This window comes from Martes martes (genome assembly GCF_963455335.1).
Source record: "Martes martes genome assembly, chromosome: 9".
In the NCBI taxonomy this organism is placed as follows: Eukaryota; Metazoa; Chordata; class Mammalia; order Carnivora; family Mustelidae; genus Martes; species Martes martes.
In genome coordinates, this window is record NC_137896.1 from 47,832,984 (window position 1) to 47,856,157 (window position 23,174).

At 41.0% G+C, this 23,174-nt stretch overlaps 1 protein-coding gene across 1 annotated transcript in view; it reads left to right on the forward strand.

Annotated features, from left to right (window-relative positions):
- The window catches only part of SYNDIG1 (synapse differentiation inducing 1), a 184,145-nt gene that overhangs the window by 61,799 nt on the left and 99,172 nt on the right, over positions 1-23,174 (forward strand). The window contains exon 2 of the mRNA XM_080814456.1: positions 14,854-15,413. Within this exon, the coding sequence (XP_080670582.1) occupies positions 14,934-15,413 (480 nt within the window). The 5' untranslated portion in view covers positions 14,854-14,933. The remainder of the gene's footprint in view (positions 1-14,853; positions 15,414-23,174) is intronic.

Consider the following 23,174-nt stretch of genomic DNA (forward strand, 5'->3'; position numbering starts at 1 on the left):
ATTATCCCAGTATAACATAGGAATCCAGTGGTAACAACCATCCCCCAGTGAAAGCAGTAAACAGAATGCAATATATCCCTAAAATGGATTATTATTCAACTGTAAAAAGGAGGGAAGTTCTAATACATACAATAACATCAAACGTGTAGTGCGGAGTGGAAGACGGCAGGTACAAATACCACATACTGTATGATTCCATTTATGTAAAATGTCCAGAATAATCAAATCCATAGAGAAAGAAGGTAGATCAGTGGCTGGCAGGGACTAGAAGGGAGGAATGGGGAGTGGCAGCTTACAGGCTATGAAATGATGAAAATGTTCTGGAGTTAGATAACAGTGAGGGCTGCATAACTCAGAATATACTATAACCCTCAGAATTGTGCACTTCAAAAGTTAGGTGAATTTTATATTGTGCAATATATCTGGATAATGATGTTATTTTAAAAAATAAATAAATCTCCTAATGAAAAAAGAGAGAGAGAGAGAGCAACAGAATCAGGATCTTCCTGAAATAGTCCGTGCCTTTCAGATGTGAGAGCTGATGATGCAGGCCCACAGTTTGATGTGCTTCCCAGCTTCTCAGAGGCATCACCATGATTACAACTGAAGGAGGAGACCCTAAGCTTTGGAGTTCAATATACCTGGGGTTCCAATCTCACCTATTCCTCTCCCTCACTGAAGTATCCTCTCTGTTTGTATTTAGATCATTCACAGGAAGGATTTAGGACCTTGTAGAATTTGAAAGACACCACAAAAGACATGAACCCTGAATCCCTGAGGTCCCTGGGGGCATTCTTCTTCTTGGTGAAGAAAGCTGGTCAGTCAGTGTGTTAGAGGCTAGAAAACCTAATTGATTCCCAACTCGTGAGCAAATCCATCTTTTAGAGGACAGACTTACATTATCCTACCTGAGACTGCTCTCTGGACCCAGATTGCAAATTTATCAATTAGCAGTGAAGAATCGCTCTGTTGGGGACTGAGGGCATGAAGCCTGTATGAGTGATCTCACACACCCTGTCCCTGTAATAAGGCCATTTATGAGTTTGCAAAGAGAATTAACTGCCCCATAGGCCTGTTTTTAATTTTTGTTTTAAAACACATTCATCCAAACCAACATGCTGCCCTTTGCTCTGGCTGACCTAGGAGGGCTTCTGTCTCCTTTGGTGGCTTCTCTGGGGGTGTATAAAGACAGATAGATACCTTTTCTGCAAGTTCTGACAAGAGAAATGAGTTCAGTCAGTCAATAATCTCATAGTCTTGTGAACATGTAGACATGCAAGGTGGCTGGCTCATGTGGTTCTCTTTTCTCTATAGAAGTGGTAGTAGTACCTCCCAGGCTTGTTGGACAATAGTCTGATGCCTTGGGTTCCTTCCCAAGAAACAGGCCTCAGAACAAGAGTTCAAGAGTATCAGTAGAGGAGAGGGGAAATGAGACAGGAAGGGAAGGTGCCAACAAATGGTACATTCACAGCAAGATAACTTCTGGGCAACTCAGGGGACATGCTGCTGGGGCCTTGAGAGATTGTGCAGGACACTTGCCTTGGACTGCCTTGGACTGTCTCACCAAGGGACAAAGATGCTGGGCATTCTTCCATCCACTTCCCATCTGTCATTAGCTGAAGCTGCACCAGGGGCCTTTATCCCTCTGACCTGGCCCGTGATAGCCAAAATGGTGCCATCGGTCTCAGAATGGTGGGAATCACGGCAGGGACATCCATGGATTTAACTCATCTTGTATCTGTGAACTCATCATCATCCCCCCTACTTTCCCAAATCCAGCCTTCATCCATTGTTTCCTACTTTGACAATAGTATCTCAGTCCACCAGGGGCCTGGGCCAGAAGGAGGGGTGCTTCATCTCCATATTCTCCACTCCCCTGCCTCATTATATATATTTAAGGAAGCACTCAGGTCTGTTATCTCTGTTTTGTACATGCTCCAGGACTGAACACATTTCTCCATCTATGGACCTTCCTGAGGTCCAGCCACCAGGACCTCAGCTGAGATGCCCTCTTTCAGCCTTTTCAGATATACCTGGAAGGCCTCCCTCTCCACCCTTTCCCTCACTGGCTTCCTGAGGTTGTTAGGGCAGGTTCCATTGCTCCTGCCACCATCCCCACCCTCTTGTCTCTCCCAACACTCTATACCATCCAGCTGCACTGCCCCCTGTCCTGCTGGTTCCCTGCCTTGAACCGTAAAGCATTTGACATCCAGGAACACTCTCTTCTCCCCCGTCTTGACCCCTAATTCCTCCTCACTATTCAGACCTTATCTTTAGTGACAGCTCTACTGGAGGCTCTTTCCCAATCTTTATCCTGAGTAATTGCTCCTAGTTTTTGGTGTATTCTCTAAGGGCAGGCTTCTCCTTGTCTAGATCACTGGGTACACTTTAGTGCTTATTCAGTCTTTGTCCTGTGCCCGCTAAATGCCTGTCAGGTGAATACTTGGAAGTGCCTGGTACGTATTCACCACATCCCGGGTGCTGGATACATGCCGACCTCCTTCCTTCCCTGATTTTGGGGGAGGGGGTTCAAATTCCATTTTGAAACTTCTCTGGGGATGTTGCATTAAAGGTTGAGGCCACCTGTGTTCCAGCCACAGTCTGCTCTGGAGAGCTGGCTTTCATCCCCCTGGAGCCTGATTCTCCAACCTCAGACACAGAGATCATTGTCACTTGGCGTGGGGAATGTTTGCTGGTCCAACTTAAAAAGGCTTCAGCATCCAGACTCCTAGGAAAACAGTGCTTCTATTACCTGTGGACATAATTATCTTTAATTAAAATAGGAATGAGATGGGAATCATTACCTGTTTGGGAAAAGGATCATAGTAGTTTGCTGGCTTACTGCTGGCTTATGTGCAAAAACTTTCAAGATGAGAATAGAATGCTTGTTCTTTGTGCCAAAGGAGGTTCTTGGAAATGGTTTGATGAAAATCCAACCCTCACCACAAAATGTATGGAAATATGTTTTCCCCCTATATAATATAGAATCTCTGGCTGGAGTAGCTTCTTCCTAAGTGAAAAGATTATTTATAAATCAAGAAAACCCATAGCATTCAATAACTCAGCCTATGATAAATGAGCTCTTAAAATACCTACCTCTCTAGGTTAGTGACTATGCAGTGATAAAGAAGGTTTTGTTTTCATCAGTGAAGTTCTTGTCACACACATATTAGGATCCAGTTGTAGCCTATATTGACAAGACATCATTAGTTATTTGTCAAGCCCTCGTGGACCCCGTGGATGACCCAGGACCCATTCTGAGAATTGCAAGGAGAGTGGGACTGCTGATCCATGACATGGAAGAGCTCACACACCAGTTGAGCCAAAACCCTGTCCAAGGTGAATCACAGAGAGAACATTGTTGGTGATGTTGCAGAGGCCTAACCTGGCCACTGCTCCATTGGCGGGGGGGGGTGATACATAGCATAGAGTTAACATGGAGTTAACAGGAAGGCAGGGTGGGGACAGCAGGGACAGGAGAGTATGACACACCCAGTGGGCTCAGTACATGTGCAAGCCAGTTCAAAGCATAAATTTGCCTTCAGGAAAGTGAGACATGGGGCATCAGGCCTCATAGTCTAACCTCAAGCATGGAGTCTGGGTGGTAGGCTCACATGAGCCTGTCAGGAGAGACATAATCACAAGTCCCAGTGTAATCCCGTCCCTAACATCAACAGTGCTGAGGAAGGACTTGGTGAGCAACAGTATTTGCCAACACAGAGAGCACCATTCGTAGTTTTTTTGCAAAAGTGAGTCAACCTAAATAAATTTGGGAGATTTTTCACAAACATCTCTACTTGAAGTGTCTTTTGAAAAATTAGAAGTGGCAACATAAAAACACATTTCATCAGGGACAGAGGCAGCAGGTATCAGGGACCACACTGCCCCAAGACATCCATGTGCCCTGTCAGGCTTGGGGGTCATGGGGGGCGCTGTCTTGGAGACCTTTGGTCTGACCATCAGCTGAGGAGGGCTTTCTGGGTGGTCTGAATCTGAGGGGCATCTCTGAGGCACAATAACAGAATTGGTGACTGCAGGGCACAGTGAAGAGGAGTAAAAATTTGAGAATGGAATATTACTCAGCCATCAGAAAGAATGAATACCCAACTTTAGCATCAACATGGATGGAACTGGAGGAGACTATGCTGAGTGAAATAAGTCAAGCAGGCAGAGTTAATTATCATATGGTTTCACTTATTTGAGGAACGTAAGGAATAGCATGGAGCACATTAGGAGAAGGAAGGGAAAAATGAAGGGGGAAATCAGAGGGGGTGATGAACCATGAGAGACCCTGGACTCTGGGAAACAAACTGAAGGTTTAGAGGGGAGAGGGATGGGGGAATGGGTTTGCCTGGTGATGGGTGTTAAGGAGGGCACATATTGCATGGAGAGCAGTGTTATATGCAAACAACGAATCATGGAACACTACATCAAAAACTAATGATGTCCTACTATAAGGTGACTAGCATAACATAATTTAAAAAAAAAACAGTTGAGACTGGCTTCTAAACTGGAATTAGAAGGATGAGCCATGTGGAGAGTGACTTTGAAACTCGGTTTATTGGCAAAAGAAGCACCAAGAATCAAACACCAAGTAAACAAGCAAACAAACAAATGAAAACAACAACAAAATGGGTGGGGGGACCAAGAGCTTGACCCTGAGCTGTGCTCCCAATTTTTGTGCCCCACCTCGCCTTCCTCATGATCGTTGATTTGGGCTGTTTTCTCTTCCTGGGTGGGTCCTCTGTCTGACAGGCTATTCACAAATATTTTTCCATGGATTATTCCATGGAAATCCTTGTCTCTGACCAGAGTAGTGAGCGATAGGAGTTGGGGCCAGCTTTGTTGCCTTCACCTCCTCCTGGGTGAGCCCCACTCTGCCTCCAAACCAGTGAATGAGCTGCAGTTAGTACTTATCTTGTGATCCTCAGAGACACTCCCGAGTAAGTGAGGCTGCCTGCTGCTTTGTGTCTCGGGGAGGAGGGACAGCCCAGGGACCCAGGTCAGTGCTCCTGGGTCATGGGGGCTGTGCAGTGAGCACTGTGCCCCTCCAGAGCTCTCACAGGGCTTCTGGAAGATGGCCCCAGGACACAGCCATCTCAGTGTTTGAAACCCTGTATTTGTAAACCTAGCTGAACACCATCTTCTGAAAAGTGGAAAACCACCCATAGCTGGGAGAATGGTCATACTTGTACCTGTGAAGGATGAGTAAGAGTGGCATAGCGCACCTGTGGTCGGCAGACACCTTCACACAGAAACCCCGCAGTTAAAGAGGAAGGACTCATGAGGCGCCTGGGTGGCTCAGTTGGTTAGACATCTGCCTTCAACTCAGGTCATGATCCCAAAGTCCTGGGATAGGATAGAGCCCTGCTTTGGTCTCTCTGCTCGGGGGGGGGGGGGTGGAGGCTGTTTCTCTCTCTCCCTCTGTGCTCTCTCTCTCTCTCAAATAAATAAATACAATCTTAAAAAAAAAAAATCAGAAGGACTCACAAAGAGAAATGACTGCTTTCCAGTAGGGCCTTTGGGACCCTCATGGAGGTCTTGTCATCTGCTGTGACAGCAGCAGACTAGGATTTGGAGCTGGGCCTCTTCTGAACACTGATGTCACTACTCACACTACCTCTTTATGATCAGTTTGCCAAAAGGATGAAATACACAAACCCCAAGAATCCTAATCAGTGCTCTCTTAACTCATGGCACCCTAAAGTCTTCTGCAGGGCATTGGTCCCTCCCCATTGCACTGAGGCCAACTGAATATGCACAGAGTTCTCTCTGCATCAGAGCCAGACCCCCAGTGCTGGTGGTACTTTCTCAGGTACCCATTTCCCATGCTGTCCACAGACCCTACTGCCTCCATATTCCTCATATTCCACTCAAGGACCTTTCTTCCACAGTGCTTATTGCCAAAGTAGAGTTTATCTATGCATTGACATTCAAGATCCTCCTAATGAAGCCTCTCCCTTCTCCCCTCCACCTTCAACTTCTCTGCTAGTTCCCCTCTGCCACAACTGTCCCAACACTACCTGCATGCATCCCCGCCCCTTTGCCTGGTCTCATGCTCTTTCCTCTGCCTATAGCATCTGTCTTATACATCATCACCTGATATTTTAAAAACTCCTTATTATGGAAAGTTTCAAACCCACATGAAAGTAGAAAGAAATGGACAATGGATAGAGCCCATGTACCCATTAACCCATTAACCAACTTCACTTATGATCAGCCCATGGCCAACCTTGTTTTCTCTGTATGCTACCCACGCTTCCTCCTAAAACAAATGGTTTTCAAACAAATCCCAGACATCACATCATTTATTAAATCTGAATATTTCAGTATGAATCTCTAAAAGTAGGAAGTTCTTCCTTTTTCAGGTAGCTCTTTTGTAGTCCTCATCACATACCTTCAAAAATCAACAATGCCTAAAAAAATTATAAGAACACTTCAGTGTCATCACCTAGCTAGCCCGTGTTCTCCTTTCTCCAATGTCTAATATAGAAATGTATGTGAATCCATGTGTAAATGTAGAGACACTTATGTATGAATATGTTTGTATAAGTATATGTGTTTTTTTGTATAAGTATATGTGTTTGTATAAGTATATGTGTTTGTGTGTGTGTAGAGACATGCACATACACATGTACGTACAAAAACATGTCAGTTCATTTGTTTGATTAGACTGAAATAAGATTAACATGTACAGTTAGGAGGTGCCTGGGTGGCTAAGTCAGTTAAGCATCTGCCTTTGGCTTAGGTCATGATCTCAGGATCCTGGGATCCAGCCCCGTGTCAGGTTCTCTGCTCAGCAGGGAGCCTGCTTCTCCCTCTCCTTCTGCCTGCCTCTGTGCCTACTTGTGCTCTCTGTCTCTCTGTCAAATAAACAAATAAAATATTTAATAGACACACACATGCACACACACACACACACGCACACACACACACACACACAATTAGTTGCTATGTCTTCTAAGTCTCTTTAAAATACAGAATCTTTATTGTGTTCTTTCTCTCTCTCTCGTTCTTCCTGTAGAGTTGTCCACATTCTGGATTTTACTGATTGCATACAACCGTGATATCATTTGATATGTTCTCCTGTCCTCTGAATTTCCTATAACAAGGTAGCTAGATATAGAGATTTGATTAAAATAAGGCCGTGTTTTGCTTCATTTTGCTTTGTTTGGCATGAAGACTTTTGTGGGTGTTGACACAAAATGAACAATCATTTTTAAAAATTTTAAAGACACAGTTTAGGAATTTTATTGAAACCCAAGTGAGAACAGCTGCCTGGAATATACAATCTTCACAAAGAAGAAAGTGCTCCAGGGAAGGAACATTTGGTGCATGGCTACCTATGATTCTTTTTTGTTTTGTTTTGTTTATATATATATATATATATATATATATATATATATATATATAAAGAGTTACAAATTATCATTACAAAGGACATACCAGAAAATTATTGACTTTATCTTGTGTCTTTATTATGTGCAAGGCCGTGAGACTCTAATCTTACAGGAACCAGGAAAGGTTTTTTTGTTTTTCTTATCTTTGTGTTTGGAATACTCGTTTTTACTTATTTTTCTAATGAAGCAGATGTACAACGTATGCTGAGGGCAGAAACAGAGCTTTCAGGTTTTGCCAAGTCGTTTTGACCTTGGTAAATGTTAAAGTATGGCTTCCCTGGGAGCCCAGGAGCAGGGCCCACAGGCATTAAAAGCTGAGAATTTCCTTTATCATGGGCGCTGGTATGCGTTGTCATCAGAAAGCCTGTAATGTCCATTGTCTTTATTTTTGCCCTGCTAGCAGCCATCAGCAACTACCAGCCCTTATATAACACCTGCCTAATTATCTGAGTGTAGCTTATATTCATTTAGATTCCATAGGAAGATCTGTGAATGGTATTTCTCTAGTTCTTTGTGTTGGCTTCCCTATACTTGGAGGTCAGGGTGACTGGGTATAAAACCCTGAACTCATGCTTTAGTGAGCATTCATTGCCTTGCTCTACTGGCTTCTGTGATTAAGCATTTTTATTCACAAGTTTAGTGATAATCTGGTTTTCTTACTCTTTTTAGTGATTCAGGTTATTCCATTTGTTTGTTTTTTTTTTAATTCCCAGAAAACCAAAGGTGTTTTTGTGTTTGTTTTCCTTTAAAGTTTGGTAGACTTACTATAATTTATATTGGATTTAGTCATTCTGGGTTAGTTTTCCCCGGTACTCAGTGTACCCCTTCAACATTAATTACAGGAAAATTTTCTTAAATCATAGTTTTAACATTTGCTCTTTTCCATTGTTTGTTTGCTTTTCTAAAGTCTCCTTTTGTTTTGTCTCTTTTTTATATGCCTTACTTTCCTTCAGAATGTTTTCAGTGCTCCGAATGCATAAAGGGAAATGTGCATCTTTAGTGTCACAGTTGAATTTGCTTTGGAACCTCTGCTCCCCCAAGATGCATACTATGTGCATTACCTGAGGACCTTTCCCTTGCCCTGTCCATGATGGAGCCGTCCCCACCCTGAGCCAAACAACCTTCTACAATTGTATTGTAGCAATTGTATTGCTACAATTGTATTGTAGCAATTGTATTGTATTGCTTCTACAATACAATTTGTCTGCTCTAGAATTTCATATTAATTGAAATATTCATGCTTTTCAAATTTAATACATGTTAAAACATAACATTACATGTTATGTTTCTTTTAAGGTGTGACTCACTGTGCTTTTCCACTCCTGTGTCCCTTCTAGTTTAGCCTTGACTTCTGAAATTACTTTCTTTTGAATTCTTTCCCAGGTTCTGTTCACATCTCTTTATATTCTCAAATTACATTGCTTCTGATTTTTCCCCAGTTCTGATAAATATTGTTTGCTCATAATATCTATCATTTTCTTAATTGCTTTTAGCTTAGTTTGAAATACCAGATCCGAGTTTCACATTGGCATGACTTTCTGGTGTGTTCATTACCTAACTACTATTACAGTGGTTTATGTCATTGCTTATCTTTTCATTGATTTGACCTTTACTATTAGAAACTCATCTTTTGGGACGCCTGAGTGGCTCAGTGGTTTAAGCTGCTGCCTTCGGCTCAGGTCATGATCTCAGGGTCCTGGGATCGAGTCCCGCATCAGACTCTCTGCTCAGCAGGGAGCCTGCTTCCCTCTCACTCTCTCTGCCTGCCTCTCTGCCTCCTTGTGATCTCTCTCTGTCAAATAAATAAATAAAATCTTTAAAAAAAAAAAAGAAAAGAAACTCATCTTTCTATCTCCCGTAAGAACCTAACATGATGTCTTACGATAATAAATTTTATACACACACCACACACACACACACACACACACACACACATTTTTTCTATTAAACTGAAACCTAACTTTTTATGATTGGTGTGAGATTTTTTTTCATTACCTTGTGGAAAGTTCTGTCTAATTTCATAAAATCCAAGACTCGTGGGTGGAGAGGTACAAATCATGGAGCTGAAAGGGACCTTAAAGTTTCTCTTGCTTAACTACTTTATTAACCACTTTCATAAGCAAATTGCCCAAGATTACACAGATATTTAGTATCAAAGCTGTGACTAAGTCCCTGGTTTCCTGGCTCTTAGAACAGTTTTCTTTGTATCATGACAGTCCCAAAGTAAGGAAAACTTGTTTCCATATGATATGAAATTTGTACAGATCTTGTATACCTACTTTTGTTTTATTTTTTTTTTCTTTTTCACAATCTCTATCAGTTCTCTCTCTCTCTTTTTCAATTCGCTGGAAGTATTTACTTGAGCCATAAAATTTATCTCTTGGAATCCCGTGTACTTTGAAATATCAGATGTGATATTCTGATCGTAAGTAGAAAGGATTGTAATGGCTTGGATTACTCAGATTCATTATTTTCTTTTTTTTTTTTATAATTTTTTTATAATTTTTTATAAAAATTATAAAAAATTTTAAAAATTATAAAAAATTTAAAAAATTTAAAAAATTTAAAAAAAATTTAAAAATTATAAAAAATTATAAAAAAATTATAAAAAAAATTTTTATAAAAATTATATTTTATAATTATATTTTTTTTATAATTTTACTTATTTGTTTGTTTGTTTGTTTCAGAGATAGAATTGAGTGATTCATCAGTCGCATTTAACACCCAGTGCTTATTACATCAAGTGCCCTCCTCAATGCCCGTAACTCAGTTATACCTCCCCCCACTCACTCTCTCCAATGACTATCGGTTTGTTTCCTAGAGTTCAGCATCTCTTATAGTTTGCCTCTCTCTCAGTGTTCATCTTACTTTATTTTTCTTTCACTTCCCTATGCTCATCTGTTTTGTTTCTTAAATTCCACATATGAGTGAAGTCATATAGTATTTCTATTTCTCTGACCAATTTATTTCAATTAGCATAATACCCTCTAGTTTTACCCACACCATTGCAAATAGCAAGCTTTCATCATTTCTGATTGCTGAGTAATATCCCATTGTGTATATACCACAACTTCTTTATCCATTCATCTGTCAATGGACACCTGGACTTTTTCCATACTTTGGCTATTTTGGACAATGCTGCCATAAACATTGGGATGCATGTGTCCCCTTGAATCACTGGTTGTATCTTTTGGATAAATACACAGTAGTGCAATTACTGGATCGTATCATTTTCTTATCTGTCTGGTATTCATCTAAACTTGTGAACAGGAGGCTTCTTCAAACACTGATACAAATAATAAGAACCAGGGAAGGAGGAGTAACTGGGGATCACAGGCAGACACATGGAGCTGCTCCCTCACCCCACTCTCCCACCCCCACCTGCCAGCAGCTGTAAGAGAAGAAGATCCAGCATAACTGACTGGTGTGATGCCTTCCAACTGACTTCCAGTGCTGGACTCATAGAAACAGCCTCCAAGACTTCACCCAGAGAATGAAGTTGGGAGATTGGCCATTGATGCACTCCAGAAAGAGTTTTGTCAACAGGAGGCAGCATGCAAGATGTAGTCGAGGCTATTTAAGCAGATGAAGGGTCAAGTAAGAGACAGCCACTGGTTCTGAATATCATGGACTAAGAAAAAAATATAAAATAAAATATTATTTGTCATACAATATAATAAGTGATATTATATAAACCTATATGTTTTGTAAGGAGCCTAGGAAGAACAGCACAGTCACTGGATTAGGACTCCAAAAAGCAGTGGGGAGGAGGTTGGTAGGTTATACAACGAGTAGCAACATTTTCTCTCCTTGTTATCTCTGAGCTGCTAAACTCCTGCTGGTGGAAACCTGCTATCAGGGAAGATGGGGTAGAAGTGAACACAGAGGAAATGAGCTAATAGGAATTATGAAGTGAAATACAATATATATAATAAGCTGGTCTGTGTTTAAGGACATAGTGAAGGATGCTGCAAGTGATAAAGATAAGATTTCACTGATTTCAGCCTCTTTCATCCCAATGTAATCATAACGTATGATGCTCATAGTTGGAAAAATTCACTTCAAGAAGAAGTGAATTTAAGTGTGTTCGATATATTTATTTGAAGACTTTTTTTTAAAAAAGAGAGTAAATTATCCTGTGTACAATGGAGCCAACTAGTGCAAAAGGCCAAAACTTGCACTATATACAATGGAACAAAACCCCTCAACCTTATGTTCAGAATCATCATTTTCTGTGGTGCAGATTCTGATTCAGTGCTCCCAGGTGTATTGACGAGTCCACCTTTCTAACAAACTTCCAGGTGGTGCTGAGGCTGCCAGGTCTCGGCTGGTACTTTAGGTGTCAAACTGTGGACAGCACCTCAGAGACCTAAGTTGTACCTACCTCAAGATGCTGTAACATTAGAGTCACATTTGCACCTTGTGCTGCTCGAGGAGATCACTAAGTGGGGATTATTCTAATTACATGACACTTGAGACTTTATTTCAGCTCTTCTTTGAGTACTTACTGCATACCAGGTGCTAGAGAGGGAAAAGGTAATATTGGTTCTTTAGTCTCAAGGAGCTCAGGGAGAAGAGCAGGGCCAAGGGCTGGAGGAGGATGTTGACATTAGCAGCTGCCGTGTTTGCTGGGAAGGAGGCAATAGGACCCATAATAGAAACTGTAATACAGCGGCTGAGAACACACCAGCGATGGGAGAGGTCCCTCTAGCTGGGCAAGAACATGCAACTCCACTGAAGATGTGGAGTTGGAACAGATGCATCCACATGTCTTTTGTAAGATACTTAAAACAGATTTGAGGAGAAGGAGCTCAGTCTGAGCTCCTTCAATAATCTTCAAGAAGATTATTCTAAGCTTTGTAGTACATCTGGCAATCACAAACACTACAAGGGGCCCAATTTTGAATGGCTTCTCTGTAGAAGGACAAGATTAGAGAGAGGTTGAGGGTTTGGATCAGAAGCGCCTCAATGAGCATATTGTGCTAGCTTGGAAGATGATCAGTCCCAGAAATGATGCTGACACATGTTGTGCCTTGCATGTTGCCGGTGCTCAAAAGATCTTGTCTAAATAGTTTAATTAATGTTTTTAGCTCTCAGACTGTAAATTTGTCTCCAGAGCTAAGTATTTCTCAGTAGCACATCAGCAGATGTGGCAGTGTGTTTTTTGACCTCTCTTAAATCTGACACAGTATCACATAAATAATACCCACCACCTCTCCATGCATATGCTCTAGCTTGACTAGTCATTTGTCAAGTCTACTAAAATGTTATTTTCCAGTTAGTCACAAAGGTAACCTCTCTATCTCTTGGCCAGTCTGAAATTTTAAATTCTTGTAGCTACCACCAATAAAGCAATTATGGTATCAGAAAATTCCGAAATCTAATAAAAAGCTAGAGTACTCAAAGTCCCTAAGATGGAAAAGTTTTCATAATAATAGCTACTAACTCGCAAAGAGGAAATTCTTGAGGAAATTCATTCTTTTTGTTGTTAGGAAAAGTCTAAGTATTTATAAATCTTAAGAAAATGTTGTCCTTACATCATTATTATTTTTTCTCCTTATAGGAAAATTACTCAAGTGCTTTTGAATTATTTTGTTTAAAAATTTTAAAGTATTTTTTATTTCTTATGTAACTGTAGTTGACATACCATCTTAGTTTTATGTGTGCAACATAGTAATTCAACAAATCTATGCATTACTCAGTGCTTGCCATGATGAGTGTAGTCGCCACCTGTCACCATACAACATTATTACTTTACTTTTCATCCTCATGACTTATGTATTTTATAACTGGAGAATTGTACCTCCTAATCTCAGGTCCATCCATGTTGTTGTAAATGGCAAGATCTCATTCTCTTTTATGACTGAGAAATATTCCATTATATATGTGTGTATGTATATATGTGTGTATACACACGTACACACACACTCTACGTCTTTATCCACTCATCTATTGATGAACGTCTTGGGTTGCTTGTATTCTTGGCTATTGTAAATAATGCTGCAATAAACATAGGGGTGCATATATATTTTCAAATTAGTGTTTTCATTTTCTTTGGTAAATAACCAGTAGTATTTGGTATTTTGATAATATGGTATTTTTATCTTTAATTTTTTGAGAAAGCACCATACTGTTTTCCATAGTGGCTGCACCAATTTACATTCCTACCAAAAGTGCATGAGGGTTCCTTTTTTCCACATCCTCACCAATACTTATTATTACTTGTCCTTTTGATACTAGCTATTCTGACTGGTATGAGGTCACCATGATTTGGATTTGCATTTCGCTGATGATGAATGATGTTGATCATCTTTCATATGGCTGTTTGCCATCGGTATGTCTTCTTTGGAAAAATGTCTATTTAGGTCCTCTGCCCATTTTTAGATTTTTTTTTTTTTTTGTTTGGTTTGGTTTGGTTTGGTGTTGAGTTGTGTAAGTTCTTCATATATTTTGGATATTAACCTCTTGTCAGTTATATATTTTTATCAGATACATCATTTGCAAATATCTTTTATCTTTTTATTTAAGGGTTTTCTTTGCTGTACAAGGAAATGCATTATTTACAAAATCTTAATCTTTGGTATCTTTTTCTTTCTCCTCCTCCTTTTCTTTCTTTATTTCTTTTTTCTTTCTATCTTTTTTCTTTTTTCTTTCTTCCTTTTTTTTTTTTTTTTTGGAACATTCAATATGCTAGAAAAGACTGTCATCTAGGGAGAAACAACTTAGAGGGGTTTTTAATTGTATCCCATATATGTAGATGTTTCTCTAAGTTCAGTACCATTAAGGCAGGGGAACTTCTAGTTCAATTCCTGGAACTGTGTTGGAAGTCCAGTAGGCATGTGTGAGCATTGAGCTAGTGCTAATACATACGTTAGAATATACATGTGAGTGTTTCCTTAGTTGGGGAATTTTGTCTAACAGAACTAATGGTGTGGGTTTTCTTGTCATTTATCTTCTAAATCTGTGTGGGACATTTATTTACACCTGTTCTTCCTTGGGTGTATGTTTTCTGCTTAAATGAATAGCCATGGACCTGGGAAGATTTGGTCCCCATTACAGATTCACAGCCTTATTTTCCCTCTGGACTGGCCCAGTGTTAATGTGATTGGATTTACCCGTGGGTTTCAAGATGTTTGCTGGCAATCATAGATTTCTCTAGAGCTGCAGTCGTTCCAATTTCTGCAGAGTCTCCTTTATTTGGAAGCGAAGACTTTATAGGGATGTGAATAGTCAATTTCTGGCTTTATCTGACTGGTTGCCCTGATAGAGCCTTTTAATAATTGGTTGCATAGGTAGGAAGAGACTATTGTCTGACCGGATCCCCACCCCCATCCCCCAGCTCCTGTGCATATCAGCTGACTAGTGAAAGCTGAAACAGCAAGGTTGCAGGTGATTAGCTTGTTTTCAGATGCGATTTTTTTTTTAATCTCATCTCTGTTTCCTCTTCTTCCAGGAGAAATGGGTCCCATGAGGCAAGTGTGACCCTGGAGTGTGGACTGCCAACCTGACGCCCAGTCAGGGAGAGAGAGCATCATGGATGGCATAATTGAACAGAAGAGCATGCTGGTGCACAGTAAAATCAGTGATGCTGGCAAGAGGAATGGCTTAATTAACACAAGAAACTTCATGGCCGAGAGCAGAGATGGCCTGGTGTCCATTTACCCAGCACCACAGTACCAGAGCTGTCGGGTAGTGGGTAGCACAGCTCCAGCCAGCCTGGATAGCAGCAGGAATGAGCCGGTCCAGCAACTGCTGGACCCCAATACACTTCAACAGTCTGTGGAGTCCCATTTCCGACCCAACATTATCCTCTACTCAGAGGGTGTGCTGCGTTCTTGGGGGGATGGCGTGGCTGCCGACTGTTGCGAGACCACCTTCATTGAGGACCGGTCACCCACCAAAGAGAGTCTGGAGTACCCTGATGGGAAGTTCATTGACCTCTCGGCTGATGACATCAAGATCCACACCCTCTCATACGATGTGGAGGAGGAGGAGGAATTCCAGGAGCTAGAGGTCAGAGGATGTGTTTATCATGAGCCTTTGGGAACGGGACATGGAGATTGGGTGGGGACTTATTAGTGCCTGGCAAAAGTTAGGGATTGCAATTAATGTGCAGAAATGCGGAGAAACTGAAGCACTATTAAATATTAATTGAAGATGAAGTGGAGAAATACTAGTAGGAGCTTCAGCAGGGATGTTGGCAGAGATGACCCAAGGGAATAGCTATGAGGATGGAGCTACTAGTGGACTAAAGTGTTGCCAGCACCAGAAGTCAGCTGGGGATTCATCCTAATGGCTCCCACTTGGGAGAGAGGGGTCATTGGCAAAAGTGATCAAGGTGAGAGGACCTAGCACATGGTCCCAGTGCCACATGAAGCTGGAAAGTCATGTGTGGGGACAATTTGAGAAGAGTTTTTGCTGTCACAAACAGTTCCTTAATTTGGCATTCCGGAGTTCCTACTAAGGGAACCTTGGTATAGCTAAACCTGCTGGAAGAAACAGTAGGAATGCTGGCCTGAAGGGTAGATGAGTTGAGTTGTTACAAGAGTCACTGCTTCAGTAGACTGGAGGGCAGGTAAGGGCATTTGGGTTACATGCTTTGAAACATGTTATGTTGGGCATGGTATAACACAACACAGCAGCCAAGGAAATCAGAAGCATCAGGCCTGGAGGTGGAATAAGAACCAGAATTAACTGGAAGGAGATGGTTTTAATCAGAAAGGAAATTCAGAAATGGGAAATGTTTTGTAGTGATTCTTGTGAATGGAGCCTATGAAAACCAGCTGGGAGGGAGTCCAGAGAAGTCAAGTTGTAGGAGATGCTATCAGAGTAGACCTTTATACCCTCTGGGGACACTTGTTAAGGGGAACAGGATGGGGTTGGCTCTGGCAATGCTGAAGTTTTTAGAAAGCTGCAAGAAGTACTTTGGCTTCCATTCACAAGCCTTTTTCACATGTCCATTCGTTTTCAAGGCCTGAGGGCATTGCTAAATGCAAAAATATGAATGTCGCTTGACCTGCATGAAGTTCAGGAAACAAACATACAAAAAAGCAATTTTCACAAAATACAGGAGTTATGATGGTAAAGTACCAATCCTGCTCTGAGAGCATCAAAAGAGGGAGGAGATGAGACTCCAAGTATTATGTGGGGGGTCAGGAGTCATTATAGAAGAAGCACCCCCTGCATTACATCTTGAGAAGAACCAGAGCAAAATGGCTTATGGGGAGTGGTGGTGGGAGAACTCTGGTCCAAGGGGATATCATGAGCAGAAAAAACACAGAGGCATCCAACCTAGGTCTGCAGGGGACTGTAACTGTTTACAATAGTTAGGACCTGTGGATCATGGTGAAGCTGGGGAGACAGGACCATACCAGCCTTCTGAGAGAGGCTGGAATTTAGGAAAGATCACAAACATAGATGCCCACAAAAGTAAGGACAGGTAACAACATCAAGAAGGAGCCCTATATTGAGGAGAGTGGCCTGAGACTTGAGAGTCCAGGCCCACTGTCAGCTATAGGAGTGCTGCTTGCTGCACCTCATAGACCACACTGCTAGGCACCCCAATGGGCGTCATGGGTGGGGTAATCCCTGAGGGTTTTCAGACAGTAGGGCTGGGGTCAAATTTGAGTTTTCAGAAGCTGCTATGGCTGCAGTGGGGAGATAGAGGGGAGAGGGGAGGGGCATGGGGCTAAGACCAGACTGGATTTACAGAGCGTATTGGGACCTGTCCTAAGAGATGGTGAGACAATCAGGACAGTAGTAGAAGTGAAGAAGTGAAGTTTGCCATTGTTCAGCCACGATGGGAAAGAAGGTGTCAGGTCGGTCCTGTGCAGAGATGTCCCTAAGCTTCCAAATGGTCAAGCTGGCCATCAGAAGATTTTCAGCTTTGTTAGGAATATTTGGAAAATAATAAATAATACTAAAAATGTAAAAGAAATCTGTGAATGTTTCCATCATCACTGTGTCACTTGTGTGAGCCTGCATTCCTCCCTCCCTCTCCTTATATCCATCAAATGAAAGTCCATATCCATGAATAACTACATTCCACCAGGGTAGGTAAGGATGAACAGATTGAGTAACTCATCTTCTTAGTCCTTAGTTTACTTCCGTTCTGAGACTTCATAATGAACTACACTAAAAGGAATTGTATTCCTCTTTCTTTAAGACTAGCATGGGCTTCAGATTGAGCTTGCACATAAACACAGCCATTATTTAAGTACAAATATTCATTTCATGATATGCCTCATATCACTTTTTGGCAATCAATTACTGAGTCCATTTTTTGGCAATGATTTTCAGACTTTGACCTCGGCCCGTAGATGTGGCCTTTGGAACTCTGCAGAGGACCAGAACACATTTAGAGACAATCTTTTAAATTAAATGCTAGGAGGTTGGTGGCTGGTGCAACAGGCTTTCCTACCTGGTCAGTCCAAGACTTTGACAGGTAATACAGGTTTCTGCGGAAATGAGCTCTCCCACCCAGTCTGTTTCCCTGTCCTGGCAACAGTAGTGATAGCCCATCAGAAAGAGTTAACTTTAATGACACAGCAGCTGGACTCTTTACTCGTGATGTAGTACTCATGAGTAAATGATGTAGTACTTACTGTGTATTAACATGTTTATAATCACCTCTGATCCAATAAAGTGGAACATGCTGGCATTTATATCTTAGCCAGAAAGGGCACACCCAATGACATTGGTGGAATAAGTTGTTTAAAAGTTGGATTGCCTCATAGGAGACTTTCTGGTTGGCAAACCCAGACCAAGAAAAGGCTCTTTGCACAGGCTCTGAGATGAAAGAATCAAGACACAGTATGTCTCCTGTCACTCCTTCAGTGCTATTTAATATAGCCATGGAAATCCAAAGTGGTTGACTTGGTCCATGAGGAATTCTGTAAAAACAAGATATTTTCTCAGCAACGTTCTTATGGTGTAGCCATGGCAGTCTTTATTTAGGAAGAAAAACTAATGAGTAGCTAGAAGAGTGAGCGTGCGTGCAGCCACTGTTGTAAAGTTTACTGTTTTTCCATTCCATGAAATAATAAAGGGGCATGTATCAGTTAGCATTTGCTGCATAACAAATACTGTAAAGCCTAATAACTTAATACATTTATTTAGGTCATGATTCTTGGGGTCAACAGCTGGAATGGGTGTCAGCCAGATGGTTCTTGCTCTGCTAGTCTCACTCCATTTCCTCACTAGTCTGTAGGTAGCTGCAGCTCAGCTATGCAGCTGTACTAGAGACTGCTGTCTGGCCATTGACTGACATGACAGAGGTGGCTGGACCACATGTCTCTAATCATCCAGCAGGTCACTCCACCACATAGCAGTCATGCTAGAGATCCCAGGAGCAGCAAGAGAGTGAGTCCCCGTGTATGAGGCCTTTCTGAGTCTTTGCTCAGGTTATGCCATTGTCTTATTGCCCAAAGGAAGGTGCATGGCTAAGCCCAAAATCAGTGTAGGAGGGACTTTTTAGGATGACAATATGCAAACAAATTGGGTACCAATTATTATGGTCTGTAGTCTACCACAAAGCAAAAACATTTGGCCTATTTGAGGTCTATTTTTTTTTTAAGATCATCTGATTGAACAGAGAGACAACAGCCATAGTTATTTTGTGACTTAAACAGAAAACACAGTAGATATTGATCTGAAGCCCTTCCCAGAAGACAGTACTACTTCAGAGAAAACAACAACAAAAAATAAGAATTCAACTGCTTCACTTAGTCTATAGCAAACTGATACTATTTCCTAAAAGTTGCAATTTTCAGAAAGCCATTGTGCTGATGAAGAGCAGGGGTCCCTGTCACTAGAGTTCCTGTGTGCCAGACAACATGCCTCCTGCCTTATCACGCTACCTAGAGAGGTTTATCCCGGACGTTTATAATGAAGACATCCCTGGTCCAGAGGGTTGCTCACTTGATACACATTTCTGCAAGAACATGTGGAGTTTTCAGTTAACCCTCAAGGTTTTATTAGTGTGAGTAGGCTGGGTAACTAATGTCAAGAATCTTTATGGAAAGGCCTCAGAAACTGAAATTTGTCCTGCTCTATCCAAGAGACGGTGAATTGCTAGAGATCTGAATCAGATCAGGAGAACTCAGAGGGTCTCTGAGGGATCGTGGGAGTGCAGAGGTGGGTGCTCTGCATAGGGTGCCCATTGCACTCAGTGTGACCAGACAGGCCTCCCCAGGAGGGACCCTCTAGCCACTCTGGGTGCACAATTTGGGGCCTGGTGCTCCACAACCCCAGGCCTGCCTCCCTGGTGTTTGTCTACTGCTTTATCCAGTGTCCAGACCACCGCTAAAACTGCAGCTTTCAAGAACACCAACAGCAGGAAACCACTTCTCCTTTTCACACAGAGAAACTCAAACAGAGATTTCAGGCTCAGGTAATAAAGCAGTTCTATGAAATGGAAAATTTGAGTTTAAAGCTATAAAAAAAAGTAGGTGGAGTTCATGGCTAGAGAGGCCTAAGCTCCCCCCTGCTATTAGAGGTACTTAGCCAATGTTTAAAGGCCAATTATTACCCTTATATTTGTAATAGTGCAACCCCTTCAGCATCCTAGAGCACATGGAATATCATCACTTAGAAACAGTGTCCAAGGTGGTGGGGGGAGCTGTTTCTTCACCACAGGAAGGAAAGGGAAGGTAGGACCTACCGAAGGAGTATCAGTCTATACTGATGAACTTCATGAACCCGCTGTCAGGTAACCCCCTGGCAGCACTGGGCCACAGGTGCTGGTCCTGTCTCACCTTGTGCACAAGGACACTGAAACTTGGGAGGTGCCCAAGGTCACACAGTTGGTTCTACGGACAGCTCTTGGAACTGAGACATGCTGACTTCAGATTCTTGCGGCCTAGTGGTGATGCTGTCCTCCCGTGTTGGGGCGGGGGGAAATACGTGTTACTGTAAACTACTGTTTCAGAGGCCACAGGTTAAAGAACAAGAAGCAGGGCTGGGGCAGTCACAGACCACTTCCTCATTGCCATGAGCCTGCAGCTGGGTCTTCCCAAGACCAGGAGTCTGCCTTCCTATTACAAATTTGAAGCCTGTCAGGAAAGACAGAATTTCACAACTGTGATATAACCCTGACATGTGCCCCTTTCATAAATGTGAGTAAAGAGGAGGGATTCAACAAACACTTGAAGAGTATTCAAAACCATGAATGAAACAAAATAACAACAATAGAAATGTTGGCCCGGAGGAAACAAATAATTCAGAAAACAATTGACAATATTATAAAAAATATTTTTAGTCTCCCTTGAGAGATTTGGGGCAGGAGGGGTTTGGGGTTTGATTTTCTTTGTTTGCTTCATTGCACTGGCTAGAAACAGATAGGACGTTGAAGGAAAATGGTGAGCAGGCGTCCTTACCTTGCCCCTGGTCGTAAGTAAGCACTCAGACTTTCCTGATGAAGGATAATGTTGCCCATGTTCTTATTCAGGAGTAGGAAATTCCCTTCCATCACAACTTCTTTGAACAATTTGGTCTTTCTTAAATAAAAAATAGTTGTTTAATTTTGACAAATGCTTTTTCTCTACTTAGATTATCATGTGTGGGTTTTTTCTTTTGACATTTATTCTATTAATATGATCTCTTAGGGGCACCTGGGTGGCTCAGCAGGTTAAAGCCTCTGCCTTCGGCTCGGGTCATGATCCCAGGGTCCTGGGATCGAGCCCCAAATCGGGCTCTCTGCTCAGCAGGGAGCCTGCTTCCACCTCTCTCTCTGCCTGCCTCTCTGCCTACTTGTGATCTCTGTCTGTCAAATAAATAAATAAAATCTTAAAAAAAATATATGATCTCTTACATTAACTGATTTTCAAATATTAAAGTCTCCTTACTTTGGGGGATAAATCCCCTTGGTCATGATATATACTCCACTTTAAATATTGCTGGATTTGATTTACTAATAATTTGTTAAGAATTTTTATGTTTGTGTCCATGAGTGATATTAGTCTGTGGTTCTTTTCTTGTAATATATCTCTTCCTGGCCTTGGTATCAGGGCCTTATAGAAAGAGTTAGTATCAGCCTCATAGAAAGAATTAGAAAGGGTTCCCTTTTCTGTTGTCTGAAATATTCTGCATAGTATGGTTTTTGGTTTTGTTTTTAACATTTATTAGACCTCATCAATGAAGACATCTGGTCTTGGCTGTTCTTTGTAGGAAGAGTTTTGATTACAGATCTGATCTGATTTTTTATTGTCTTAAATCTATTGTATTAAAGAAAATCTTAAGATTTTCCTTTCTTCTTGACTCAAGTTTATTAATTTGCGTCATTCTAGGGATTTTTCCATTTTATCCAAAATGTTTCCTTTGGGTTAAAATTGTCCTTTTTATTAGTTTCTTTACATGAGGCTTAGTTACTGATTTGAGTTTTTTTTCCCTTCATAATATATATTTTTAAGCTATAACTTTCTCTCAAACACTGTCTTGATTACAAATTTTGATATGTTGTTTTCATTTTTAAATATTTTTTATATTTCATATTTTAAATATTTTTAAATATTTTCTAATATCCATTGTGATTTCTTATTTTAGTAATGAGTTATTTATAAAAGTATTATTTGATTTTTCAAATATTCATAAGTGTCCCAATGTTTTATATTATTTGTTCACTTTATTTCATGTGGTTGAAGAACATAGTTTGTGTAATTTCTCTCTTAAAATTATTGAGATTTGATATGGGACCTAGCATATAATGTGTTCTGGGAAATGCGCCATGTGCACTTGTGAGAGAATGCGTATTTTGTCATTGTGTAAAGTATTCTATAAATGTTTGTTAGGTTAAGTTAGCTGATGGTGCTGTTCGTGTCTTTCGTCCTTGCTGTTTATCTGCCTAATTAATCCATTGGTTTTGTCAGTGTGTGGTTTATGTATTCTGGGGCTCCATTGGTAGGTTCATGCACATTTATTATTTTTTAAAGAGTTATTAATTTATTTCAGAAAGGTAAAGAGAGAGACAGCAGGGGGAAAGGCAGGGGAGAGAATCTTCAAGCAGATTCCCTGCTGAGTGCGGAGCCCAACATGGGACTGAATCTCATGATCCATGAGGTCACGACTCAGCTGAAACCAAGAGTCAGGCGCTTAACTGACTGATTCACCCAGGTGTCTCTCTTATTATTATGATATCTTGCTTAAATATTGACCATTTTAGTATCATAAAATGTCCCTCTTTATGTCTAATAATATTTCTTGTCTTCAGGTCTATTTTGTGTGATATTAATATAGCCACTCCCACTTCCTTATTATTACTGTTTGCATGATACATCTTTTTCCATCTCTTTGCTTAGAATTTCTTTTTGTCTCAGAATTTAAAGTATATCTCTTATAGGAAGCATGTCGTTTATCTTGTTTTGTTTCTTTTTTTCTTTTTTTTTTTAATTGTCTTACAGCCTGTCATTTGATTGGACTATTTAGTCCATCTGCACGAAATGTAATTTTTGTATGATTGGGTTTCCATCTCCCATTTTGATTGTTGTTTTCTACTTTTTCCTTGGTTTTGTTATTGTTTTCTTTTTACCTCTTCCTGACTTTTTAGTGTTAGCCACCACATCAGCCAGGGATGTGAAGAGAGCTTACTAAACCCCTCTGTGGTTCTCTCATTTCCAGGAGTTCCCTGTTAAATTTCTGAGTTGTCCTCCAATCTGCCATTTGACCCAACCAGGACTATAGCCATAGGTTTGGAGAGCTTTAGGGTTTTCTCATTCATAGCTGGGAATGGATTTTCCACTCTATTTCCAATCAGTTAAGCCCCTCCAACAATGAAGTGAT